The sequence below is a fragment of the Trichomycterus rosablanca genome, chromosome 4, assembly GCF_030014385.1.
Source record: "Trichomycterus rosablanca isolate fTriRos1 chromosome 4, fTriRos1.hap1, whole genome shotgun sequence".
Lineage (NCBI taxonomy): Eukaryota > Metazoa > Chordata > Actinopteri > Siluriformes > Trichomycteridae > Trichomycterus > Trichomycterus rosablanca.
This window is the reverse complement of record NC_085991.1, coordinates 54,350,715-54,363,727: the sequence shown is the minus strand read 5'-3', so window position 1 is coordinate 54,363,727 and position 13,013 is coordinate 54,350,715. Positions and strand designations below refer to the sequence as shown.

Genomic DNA, 13,013 nt, shown 5'->3' with positions numbered 1-13,013 from the left:
ACAGTAACTGCAATAGTAACTCCTACTGGTCAGCACAGTGACTGCAATAGTGACTCCTACTGGTCAGCACAGTGACTGCAATAGTGACTCCTACAGGCCAGCACAGTGACTGCAATAGTGACTCCTACTGGTCAGCACAGTGACTGCAATAGTGACTCCTACTGGTCAGCACAGTGATTGCAATAGTGACTTCTACTGGTCAGCACAGTGACTGCAATAGTGACTCCTACGGACCAGCACAGTGACTGCAATAGTGACTTCTAAAGGCCAGCACAGTGACTGCAATAGTGACTCCTACTGGTCAGCACAGTGATTGCAATAGTGACTTCTACTGGTCAGCACAGTGACTGCAATAGTGACTTCTACAGGTCAGCACAGTAACTGCAATAGTAACTCCTACAGGTAAGCACAGTGACTGCAATAGTGACTCCTACTGGTCAGCACAGTGACTGCAATAGTGACTCCTACAGGCCAGCACAGTGACTGCAATAGTGACTCCTACTGGTCAGCACAGTGACTGCAATAGTGACTCCTACTGGTCAGCACAGTGATTGCAATAGTGACTTCTACTGGTCAGCACAGTGACTGCAATAGTGACTTCTACAGGTCAGCACAGTAACTGCAATAGTAACTCCTACTGGTCAGCACAGTGACTGCAATAGTGACTCCTACTGGTCAGCACAGTGACTGCAATAGTGACTCCTACAGGCCAGCACAGTGACTGCAATAGTGACTCCTACTGGTCAGCACAGTGACTGCAATAGTGACTCCTACTGGTCAGCACAGTGATTGCAATAGTGACTTCTACTGGTCAGCACAGTGACTGCAATAGTGACTTCTACAGGTCAGCACAGTAACTGCAATAGTAACTCCTACTGGTCAGCACAGTGACTGCAATAGTGACTCCTACTGGTCAGCACAGTGACTGCAATAGTGACTTCTAAAGGCCAGCACAGTGACTGCAATAGTGACTCCTACAGGTCACTTCTGACTATCTGAAATGTTACTCGTTTCCTCCCACTTCCTGCCCTGAAACATGCCAGTAGGTGGATTGGCAGCCAGTGAATGAGGAGAGCGCCTCACCCTCCTCGAGCTCCTCCTCATCGTACACGTCGACCTCCAGCAACCGAATCAACATCCGGAACACAATCCTCAGGAACTGCAGGTACGAGCCGGTCTTACCCACCTGTAACACACACACACACACATACCACACACACACACACACACACACACACACACACCACACACACACACACATACCACACACACACACCACACACACCACACACACACACACACATACCACACACACACACACACACACATACCACACACACACACACACACATACCACACACACACACCACACACACACACACCACACACACACACAATCAGTACAGGACCAAAAGTATGTGGACGCCTAAGTATAGTTTAGCTCCCACTGCTAAGTTTAGCTCCTACCGCTTAGTTTAGCTTAGCTCCCACCGCTATGTTTAATTTAGCTCCCACTGCTAAGTTTAGCTTAGCTCCCACCGCTAAGTTTAGCTTAGCTCCTACTGCTAAGTTTAGCTCCCACTGCTAAGATTAGCTCCTACCGCTTAGTTTAGCTTAGCTCCCACCTCTAAGTTTAATTTAGCTCCCACTGCTAAGTTTAGCTTAGCTCCCACCTCTAAGTTTAATTTAGCTCCCACTGCTAAGTTTAGCTTAGCTCCCACCGCTAAGTTTAGCTTAGCTCCTACTGCTAAGTTTAGCTCCCACTGCTAAGATTAGCTCCTACCGCTTAGTTTAGCTTAGCTCCTACCACTAAGTACAGTTTAGCTCCCACTGCTAAGTTTAGCTTAGCTCCCACCGCTAAGTTTAATTTAGCTCCCACTGCTAAGTTTAGCTTAACTCCCACTGTTTAGTTTAGCTCCTATTGCTAAGTTTAGCTTAGCTCCTATTGCTAAGTTTAGTTCAGCTCATATTGCTAAGTGTAGCTTAGCTCCCACTGGTAAGTTTAGCTTAGCTCTCACCGCTAAGTTTAGATTAGCTCCCACTGCTAAGTTTAGCTTAGCTAGTACCGCTAAGTTGATCTCCCAGCTCGTCCTGGGTGTGACCCGGTGACCAGGATAAAGTGTGAGTAGATCACGTGCGCGGTGGCGTGCGATGCTAACCTGTGGCGGTCCGCTCAGTAAGAGCCTCCGTGGGTGGGTACGTCCCGCGGCGTTGTGATCGGCGTGCTGCGTCCGCGCCCTCGTCCACTGCCGGTAGTACAGCGACTGCTCGGCGGCCGCGCCCTGCTGCGGGAACGGCGGCCGGAGCGGACTGACCCACTCCAAGTCGGCGTGGGGGAGGAGCCAGGCGGAGCTGGGCTGAGCCGGCGAGTCGGGGGCGAGGAGGCGATAGGAGGCGCGGGACAGAACCACCACGCGGGGGGAGGCGCGCTGACCCGGTCTGCTCCCCCGCTGGACCGTCTGGGTGGACTGGCTCGGTCTGTGGGAACCTGGAGAGGAAGATAAAGAGGACGAGGAGGAGGAGGAGGAGGAGGGACACTGGGAATCACACTCCTGCTTCAGGTTGTGGGGGGAGGAGTTTAAGCAGCTGGACAAGCTGCTATTGGACGATTCGTGGTGGGAGGAGGAGACCAAGCAGGATTTGTGGGAGGAGTCTGGAACACCTGAGGAGCTGACGCCATTTTCAGCGATGGAGCCTGGAGACAAAGAGAAGTTCATTAGCAATCTTAGCGTTATAAATAACATTGATTTTCTGGGATGTAATTAGTGATCTTGTTTATTTTTTGTATTAATCTGCTCATTTTGGTTTATTAGTGATCGACTTAGTGATCAACAGTGATCTTGTTTATTAGATATCCACTTAGTGATCTTGTTTAGTAGTAAGCAACAGTGAACTTGTTTATTAGTGATCCACTTAGTGATCAACAGTGATCTTCTTTATTAGATATCCACTTAGTGATCTTGTTTAGTAGTAAGCAACAGTGAACTTGTTTATTAGTGATCCACTTAGTGATCAACAGTGATCTTGTTTATTAAATATCCACTTAGTGATCTTGTTTATTAAGGATCAACAGGGATCTTGTTTATTAGAGATCCACTTAGTGATCTTGTTTCTTAGTGATCCACTTTGTGATCCTATTAGTGATCAACAGTGATCATGTTTATTAGTGATCCACTTAGTGGTCTTGTTTATTAGTGATCCACTTAGTAATCTTGTTTGTTAGAGATCCACTTAGTGATCTTATTTATTAGTGCTTTAATTAGTAATCTTGTTTATTAGTGATCCACTTAGTAATCTTGTTTATTAGTGATCCACTAAGTGATCTTGTTTATTAGTGATCCACTTAGTGATCTTGTTTATTAGTGATCAACAGTGATCTCGTTTATTAGTGATTAACAGTGATCGTGTTTATTGGTGATCCACTTAGTGATCTTGTTTATTGGTGATCCACTAAGTGATCTTGTTCATTAGTGATCCACTTAGTAATCTTGTCTATTAGTGATCCACTAAGTGGTCTTGTTCATTAGTGATCCACTTTGTGATCTCTAATTTCCTTCGGGATCAATAAAGTATCTGTCTGTCTGTCTGTCTGTCTGTCTATCTATCTATTAGTGATCAACAGTGATCATGTTTATTAGTGATCCACTTAGTAATCTTGTTTATTAGTGATCCACTTAGTGATCTTATTAGTGATCTTGTTTACTAGAGATCCACTTAGTGATCTTGTTTATTAGAGATCCACTTAGTGATTTTGTTTATAAGTGATCTCACTAGTAATCTTTTTTTATCAGTAATCTATTGAAATTTGCCATCTTGTTTATTATCATCTTAAATTTTCTTCGGAATAAATAAAGTATCTCTACTCACCCTACCTATCATCTTTCATCTGTCTAACTAGTCTTACTTAGTGATCTAATTTATTTGTCTTTTATGTTACTTATGTTACTGACCTAAATAGTGATTAAAAAGTGTTTTTTACATTAGTGATCTACTTCATTAGTGATCTACTTCACCAGTTTTTTCATTTGACAGTGACGTTGATTATTTGCATCATTAGTGACTTTAACGATCTCTCTAATCAGTGATCTCTGTGGTAAGTAATCTGGCTCCCCGGGTCGTACCGGAGGCTCTGGTGGTGGAGCTGCCGTTGCTGGGTGGTCTCTCCAGCTCATCATGCTCCATCATTCCTCCTCCACGCCGCTCCTCATCCTCCTCCACTTCCTTCTTCAGTCCCGCAACCCTGCCCGCCACGGTCGAGGTATCGGGGATCGCGCCCCGTGTGACGTAGGAGCAGGCCACGCCCACTTCCTGCTCCAGAGCCGTGCGGGTCAGGTAGCTGGAGTCGATCAGCCTCAGGTCGCAGTACTTCAGAGACCTGCAGAACACACAGAAAACACGGAGGAGATCAGACGAGGCCTCACAACCACGATGAGCATCAGGGGAGAAGAACCGAGACGAAGAAGCACCTGGGGAACGTTTCTCCGAGAGGGTCTTTACCAGTCAGGATCACCATGCAGGGTAGATCCTCCAGATCCTCGTAGGTCAGAGGGATCCAGTCTTCATTCCTGCCCTGTTGCCAACCCTGATCAACAGACGTGTACAAAATATACACAGTCAGTAAAAGCAAAGCCAACTTAGTTTTTTACTCGTTTGGACTGGAGGTTGCTGGTTCAAGTCCCACTCACCAAGTTTCCGCTGTTGGGCCCCTGAGCAAGGCCCCTAACCTTGATTGCTTGAACTGTATTCAGTCATAAGTGTAAGTCGGCATTTAGCGGACAGTGACCCCTCAGTACTGTGACAGTATACTGTCTAAGCAATTGAGGGTTTGGGGCCTTGCTCAAGGGCCCAACAGTTGTAACCTGGCAGTGGTGGGGCTTGAACTAGCAACCTTTTGATTACTAGTCCGGTATCTTAATCACTAGGCTACAACTGCTCTAAAAGCGCCTGCTAAACATCCCAATTGTACCAAAACACTTAAATTCAATGCTTTGCAGGGGTGTCCATATAATTTTGGTCATATAGTGTATTGTAGTTTGTAACGTGTGTGTGTGTGCGTTACACACCCTGAGCTGCGCGCAGAAATGCGGCGCTAGGTCGATCTCGTTGGTCGGTCCTCCCAGCACCACGGCGAACCTCCTCTCCAGCCCGAGCTTGTGCTGCGCCTCCTCCAGCCGATCCCGCGCCAGGCGTGCCAGCTGTAGGGAGGGCACTCGTACCAGCAGCATGTGGCCCTTACCGCCCCGGGCCTCGTCGCGACCCTCGCCGCCCAGCACGCCCTCCACCATGGCCAGGGTCTGCGGGGTGACGTGGTCCCTCAGCGCCGGACAGGCGGTCAGCGCCATCATGGCCTCGGTGTACTGCTGGATCAGCAGGTGGCTCCGGATCACCATGCTGTGCAGGTGAGGGTGACTGGATCACCAATAAAGAGAGAAACCAGGTCAGATCTCGTCCTGATCCTAAACATCTGATTGGTTTAATATTTTTATAGTTTTGAACTCTGACCGTTGGAGCAGGGCGCTGACCATCCTCTCGAAGGCATCGTCACAGCGCAGGATGGGACTGGACACGCCCCACTGCACCGAGTGCTGGTACCCCTGCATCCCGAAGTACACCAGCTCTTTAGAAGACGGCGCCACCTGCTGAAGCCCGGATAAATAGGTTGTAATTGTTGCTCAGGTTTATTAGTGATCTAATTAGGGATCTTGTTTGTTTGTCATTTAATTAGATTTCTTTTGTATTACTGATCTAACGTCTGATCTTGGTATTTAGTAATCTTGTATGTTAGTGATCCACTTAGTTGTCTTGTTTATTGTGGGTTTAATCAGTAACGTTGTTTATTAGTGATCTTTTTTAAATCATTGAACTAATTAGTGATCTCGTTTATTAGTGATCCACTAAGTAATTTTTATCAATTATTCAAATAGTGATCTCTTTTTATCAGTGATCTAATTAGTGATCTTGTATATTAGTGATCCACTTAGTTATCTTGTTTATTATGGGTTTAATCAGTGAAGTTGCTTATTAGTGATCTAATTAGTGATCTTTTTAAAAATCATTTAACTAATTAGTGATCTTGTTTATTAGTGATCCACTAAGTAATTTTATTTATTAATGATATTAGAGCTATTTTTTATCAGTGATCTAATTAGTGATCTTGTTTATTAGTGATCCACTAAGTAATTTTATTTATTACTGATTTAAGTCGTGATATTTTTTTTATGTGATTTAATTAGTGATCTTGTTCATTAGTGATCCACTTAGTTGTTTTATTTATTAATGATATAAGTAGTGATCTTTTTTAAATCAGTGATCTAATTAGTGATCTTGTTTATTAGTGATCCACTTAGTAATTTTCTTTATTAATGATATGAGTAGTGATCTGTTTGCATTAGTGATCTAAGTACTGATCTTGTTTATTAGTGCTGGATCCTCATAGATGGATCCACTAATAGATAGATCCACACTGTTGAGTTCCCTTTCTTTGTTCCTTTTCCGAGAACTCGGTTAGCGTGGTGGATTGAGTAGCTGATAATGATGTTCTTACCGGGCCATGGTTGGTGGGCCAGTGAACCTCATTCTGGATCCCGATACGTGAATGGTGCGACTGCAGTGTGAAGGGAAAAGACGAGACCTGCAGGAGCAGCAGATTCTCCGCCTCTAGAACCTCCTGAGAATTCACCACTCGATCGGCTAATCCCTGAAGATCGCCGTGAGCCACCGAGCCCGACATGGAGCTGAGGGGAAGACGGATCATCAACGTGTTAACCGTGTCAAGGGTTTAGAACAAACAAATCAAAATTGTAGGTCTTATGGATCGACGTACCTGGTCAGGTCCACGTGCGAGTTATCATGAATCAGGACGAAGAGCGTGTACGGATTCTGCTTCACTTTCCTCATGAAGGCCTCCATCTTGGAGTGCACCTCGTTGTCCAGGCGTGCCACGTACCTGTCGGCCTTCTGCGGGGCTGAGGAGGCGTCCTCCACCCCGAGATCCACCAGCACACCTGAGGAACAAATCACACAGGTCTGTCAGATCAAGGATGTTCCTTTCAGAGGGTTCTCTCAGGGTCAGGTAGCCTTTCTTAGGTACAATTCATACGCCCCTCCTGATGCATCACTTGGGACCTGCACTGAGAGCGCACTGACAAGTGCACTTACCACCGGCTGGTCTGTTTCGGTCTTCCCTTCAGACGTTCGCCAACCACGTCTATGCAGACACCCAAAAGGCTGCAAGCACCACTGAGATTTGAACCCTGGATCCTCAGATCTCAGCAGTAACAGGCAAGCTAACTTTACCTTAGTGTCACCTGAGCGCCCTAGGTAAACCACCTGATGCGAAATCTCATCAGGTACACTATATGGTCCAAAAGCTCTTGGTTAGGTTTCTAAGGTAAGCGTTCCCAGGTACGTTCTCCGAGAACCTTACCATCAGCTTTCTCTAGGTGAGCTCAGATCTCCCTCTTGGTTGCTCTCGGCTACGCTCGCTATGGTTGGATATCTCTAAAGTTCTCCAAAGTTCTCACCTTCTCGTCTTCTTGACGCCGTTTTCATACTTCGTATTAGTTCCTCAGCTGAACTCACCTGACTGGCGGATGCGCCGCGCCGTCTGGTGCAACAGGACGTTCGACGGCGGCACCAGCACCAGGAAATCCACCTTGCAAAAGCGCCCCAGGTCGAGGCTCTGGCTGTTGGAGTCCGCGATGCCGCACACCAGAGACAGGAGGCTGCGGGCCACCGCCAGCTGAGGCGGGTGAATCTGGAACTCTTCGGCCGGCGGCTCTGAAACACACAGTCGCGCCGAGGCTGGAGTTAGCGCTTACACTTCCAACGAACCCACAACCATCTGAATCTGAATGATAAGATCGATAGTGCATAGATTAGAGAAATGGTTCCTGACCAGTTCCTGTGTCCGGCTTCATCTCCGGTTCCTCCTGCGAGTGAACCGATTCGCTCTGGTTGACCTGCTGCTTCCTCCTCCGCTGGTACCGCGCCAACTCCCTGGCCAGATCATCACCTACACACGCCAACAACAAACAGACATGGTTTATTATCACGGCACCATCATCGACACGCTGAACCGCCCCGTTACCCTCGCACCCTGATGACCGAAAGTCTGTGGACACTCGACTGTAAGCTTGCTGGACATTTGACTACAACGAGCTCTGCAGAATCTTGGCGTGGGTCTTTTTATGATGCCACTTTGGTTGGAGAAGAAAGCCTGGCTAAGTCACTGAGGTTCCTCCAGACCAAACTGGTCAAACTTGCTTGGTGCACAGTGGCACAGTCATTGTAGACCAGGAAAGACCAGTTCGACCTAGTGGAAGCCGCTGTGCCACGGTGGTCTACTTCACTGCCCCACAGTTGCAGAGACCAGAGGTCAAGGCTCAGTGGTACCACCCACCCGCCTGATCAGATGCTCTACAGATAATGCACCGGCTTTGCAGGTGGGAGGTAAGGCCGGATGTGGAACCACCTTCGAGTGTCTGGTTGAGGCGCTGAATTGAGTGATAAAGGAACACAGAGAGAATAGCGTGGTCCTCCATATGTCTTCTCAAATCCCAAAAGTATATGGACACCTGATTATGAGCTTGTTGCACACCCCATTCCAAAAGCATGGGCAATAATACAGATATGGAGCTCCCCCTTTGCAGCTATCTGGATTGGTCCCCCATACCCTGGCACAAGATCTGGGAAATTGTGCCTATTTGCGCCCGATGTTCCAATACATCCCAAAAGCTTTATTTATTTACTTATTTACCACTTCATGAGGCAGCTGTATCCTAATCGTTAAGGTACTGGACTGGTAAGCAGAAGGTCACTGGTTCAAGCTCCACGACTGCCAGGTTGCCACTGTTGGGCATCTGATCAAGGCCCTTAATCCTCAATTGCAAATCCTCAAGTCGCTCTGGATTAAAGCGTCTGCTAAATGTCAAATATGTCGAAATACGGGGGGGAAACCCTAGACGGGACCCATGACCGTAATCAGCCAACCAGCTACTCGATCCACCAATGTGCTGACACTAGAAGTGAGATTTACATTTTCAGCATTTAGCAGACGCCTTTTATCCAAAGCGACTTACATTACAGTTGAGGGTTAAGAGCCTTGCTCAAGGCCCCATAGTAGCAACCTGTCAGTGGTGGGGCTTAAACCAGCAACCTTTGGGTTAGTAGTCCTGTACCTTAACCACTAGGCTACAGCTTGCCAAACGCTTCTTCCCAAAATGAACTGAGAAGGCAGGGAGAGAAAATGGCACAGCGCTGTGAGGAATCGACTCACGAGTCAGATTCAGATGGGAGAGTCGAGTCACAAGAGGATTCGCTTTGGCTGCCAAACACTGAGGCCGCAGGCGACTAGCGGGCGCTACTCTTTTAACGGTAAATAAAAGGGAAGATGCTCTGCTAAACGCACACCGACCAGCTACTTTACTGACTGAGTGTGACTCGCAGGTAGTAGTTCGTAGTTCGCTTGGAGTTGGGACGGGTCGATCTATGCTTCCTGCTTACACAACATAAGAGGCATGCGCTAGTCCGCAGCTCTCCAGTCAGTGATGGTGGTGCACGAGTACCAGTGGGTGCCAGAAGGCAGGATTGACTAACCTAGAGATGTGTTGTTGAAGTGTGATGCCAGCACCGAAACCTTTCCAGTGATGAGCTCGTAGCTGATCTCCTTCAGAAACTCGCTGGTGGTCAGCATGCCCTCGGCCAGCGCCCTCGACTGGTATTTACCTGTCAGACGCACATGCACAGACGTTAATTACCCAGAATCCCTCCTCCAGACAGATAACTTCGTCATTATTAACGTATCCTGCTCACCGAGCACCATGACGCAGAACTGGCTCCCGCCGGCGCCCGTGTGGACCACCAGGACGTAGTTGGGTAGACGCTGCGGCTGCTGGAGGTGAGCGTTCTCGCTCAGGGAGCGCAGCGTCTCCGCGATGCCCTCGCCCAGCGAGCTCTGAGCCAGCAGGACCTGGACGCCGCCGCCGGACACGCTGGCCTCCACGCGCGCCAACCACGGGAGCTGGGCGGCCGAGACGGGGGGGACGGCCGCACCGCAGAGCGCCGCCTTCAGGACGATCTGCTCGAACTCCTCGCAGACGGGGATCTGATCCCACCCTGCAGGGCGAACAGAATTCGGATCAGGGCTGCAGGAACTACGTACAACACTTATGATGTCATCAGCACACATACGCTTCATAGCCAAAAGTATGTGGACACCTGAGTGTGAGCTTGTTGGAGATTTAGTTCACATTAGCAGTACGTGTGCATGAAATACTTAATTAAAAGGAGTAGTCTACATACTTTTGGCTATCATTGCCCCATTTACATTGAAGTGTGTGTGTGTGTGTGAGTGTGTGTGTGTGTGTTACCCAGGCGGGACAGGTACTGCAGCGTGAGCAGGATGAGCGTTTCGGTTGTTGGTATCTGATTGGTCGACAGTCCCAGCGCCGCCAGGCTCTTCTCACTCAGCTGGCTGTAGTTATAGCAGCTGGTCAGCAGGGGGCTCACCACCACATCACACACATTCCCGAAAAAGTAGGGCAGAGCACCGTGACCTGCACACACACGGAACAGACGGGGGAGGGAACAGGGGGGTCAGTTCAGTTCATACACAAACAATCTGTCAACACACCAGAGCTCATGAACACTCATCACCTGTATGTGTGTGTGTGTGTGTGTGTGTGTGTATGTTATCATTATTATTATTTTAATTATATCATTATTGTTATTATATTGATAAATAATTTTCATTTAATAATTTTTTATTCTATTCTATTATTATAATTATTGTTATTGTTTATTATTGTTGTCATCATTTTATTATTAATATTATTATTAATATTTTTATAATTATCTATTATTTTAATTTATTATTATTATATTTATTGTCCTTACTATTATTATTATTATTGCTATTATTATTATTGTTATTATTATCATTTATTATTATTATTATATATTATTATTATTGTCATTATTATTATTATTATTATATTAATATTACTTTAATATTATTTTTTCATTATTATTTTATTATTATTAATTAATATTATTATAGTTATTAATATTTTTATTTTATTTTTGTCATTATTATTATTATTATTATTTTGTTATTGTTATTATTAATATTTTGTTATTATTATAGTTATTATTGTTGTTATTATTTTGTTATTATTATTATTGTTATTATTATTTTGATATTATTATTATTTTGTTATTATTATCATTGTTATTATTATTATTAATAACAATGATAATGATAATAATAATAATAATAATAATATGTTGATTCTGAGCCCTGGTGACCATGTGGATGGTGTTTCTCTAGAACATTATGCTGCTTAATGCCTTGTTTATTTTTTCTCTATTTGTTTCCATACATCCTGTGACTGGCCGTCCTCTTCCTCTTTTACCCTCAGTTCTTCCATCACAATAGCTGCTCCTCATAACGTGTCCATAATCAAAGAGCTTCAGTTCGGTGCTCTGAGCTCTCTGTGAGACAAAGCATGTTGAGAGCAGCGGTTCTCAACTGAAACTCCTGGTTCATTCAGCACTTTATTATCCTGAACTTACACTATGTGGTCAAAAGTATGTGGACAGGGGTATAAAAACCCTGAGGACAACCACTGTGGTAGCCTCCCAAAAACGTGGAGGCTCCATATTAACACCAATGGTTTTTAAATCGGATGGTCAGGTGTCCTCCCAACCTGACCATACCAAACTCCCTCAATACAGCACCGTTACTCACCGATGAGAATGACGGGTCGAACCCCGCAGGTATTCAGCAGATTATCTGGAATGATCACGGTCTCTCCCGCTGTGATTGGCTGAGGCTGTATGACACCTGATGCTGACAGAGACGCCTGATTGGCCAGCGACAGCAGAGGACCTGGGAATGATACAAATAAATCATATTTTATCATCAAATCCTACGACCCTGGACCCTCGTGTGATCAAGACCAGAACTACCACGTTACCCTGTTACCCTGTAACCATGCCCACCACCACTGGGACCTCCAGCTGCTGCAATGAATGCAGGATGGATGTCAGCTACTCAGTCCACCCAAGTACTGTGCTGATTTGTAGCACTAATATTAGAATCAGTTTTAAGTGTGAGCGAGCGAGTGAGTGCACGACGATTGAAGCCCCCCAGAGATAGACCCACTGTGACCCTGACCACGACTAAATGAATGAATAAATGAATGAAGGTTAATCTCACCTGATCCACAGGGCAGAGGACGAACAGCGGGTACAGGAACTGGTGTGGCAGGAACAGACATGACTGAGGACGGGTGCCAACTGCGGTGCCGCTTTTTCGGGGGCCCTGACGACATGGCAGAGGATGCTGGGAAAATGAGAATAAAAAGACCTTAAACACACAGACTTTTGGATGACTTGTGGAGTCTCTGAGGATCAGAGCTGATCTGACGGCGTACAAGGGGGTAAAATTAGCGTTAAAGTGCAACAGATGTACGTGAGTCTGCCTCACCTGGACTGTCTGCCGGTTCGACTGGCCGATAGCCGTGTGTGGGCGTGGCCAGCGGGTTTAAGTGGGTGGGGCTCAGTACAGGCGGCCGGCCATCTATGCTTAAACCGTTTGCCAGACCGTTAACTCGTACAGCTGTGGGTACTTCACACACACACACACACACACACACACACACACAAACATGCAAGTAAAATTAAAATGTGGGCTGGTGTTACCTGTGGGTAAAGGTTTGGTGTGTGTGTGTGTGTGTGTTACTTATAGGTAAAGGTTTGGTGTGTTTGTTTGTGTGTGTGTGTGTGTGTGGGTGTTTGTGTGTGTTACCTATAGGTAAAGGTTTGGTGTGTGTGTGTGTGTGTGTGTGTGTGTTTGTGTGTGTTACCTATAGGTAAAGGTTTGGGTGTGTGTGTGTGTGTGTGTGTTTGTGTTACCTATAGGTAAAGGTTTGGTGTGTGTGTGTGTGTTACCTATAGGTAAAGGCTTGGTGTGTGTGTGTGTGTGTGTTACCTATAGGTAAAGGTATTGG

At 46.2% G+C, this 13,013-nt stretch overlaps 1 protein-coding gene across 2 annotated transcripts in view; it reads right to left on the bottom strand.

Moving 5' to 3' along the window:
* Positions 1–13,013, bottom strand: part of greb1l (GREB1 like retinoic acid receptor coactivator) — a 77,537-nt gene that overhangs the window by 20,554 nt on the left and 43,970 nt on the right. Inside the window, exons 9-24 of one of the 2 annotated variants that reach the window (XM_062994549.1) lie at positions 12,491–12,631; positions 12,221–12,346; positions 11,750–11,890; positions 10,371–10,556; positions 9,814–10,116; positions 9,598–9,726; positions 7,898–8,014; positions 7,582–7,779; positions 6,824–7,004; positions 6,545–6,734; positions 5,503–5,639; positions 5,064–5,409; positions 4,467–4,582; positions 4,122–4,375; positions 2,160–2,695; positions 1,084–1,186 (exon numbers count right to left, since the gene is read on the bottom strand). In XM_062994549.1, the coding sequence (XP_062850619.1) occupies positions 1,084–1,186; positions 2,160–2,695; positions 4,122–4,375; positions 4,467–4,582; positions 5,064–5,409; positions 5,503–5,639; positions 6,545–6,734; positions 6,824–7,004; positions 7,582–7,779; positions 7,898–8,014; positions 9,598–9,726; positions 9,814–10,116; positions 10,371–10,556; positions 11,750–11,890; positions 12,221–12,346; positions 12,491–12,631 (3,204 nt within the window). The remainder of the gene's footprint in view (positions 1–1,083; positions 1,187–2,159; positions 2,696–4,121; positions 4,376–4,466; positions 4,583–5,063; positions 5,410–5,502; positions 5,640–6,544; positions 6,735–6,823; positions 7,005–7,581; positions 7,780–7,897; positions 8,015–9,597; positions 9,727–9,813; positions 10,117–10,370; positions 10,557–11,749; positions 11,891–12,220; positions 12,347–12,490; positions 12,632–13,013) is intronic. The other variant, XM_062994550.1, reaches the window with a different exon arrangement.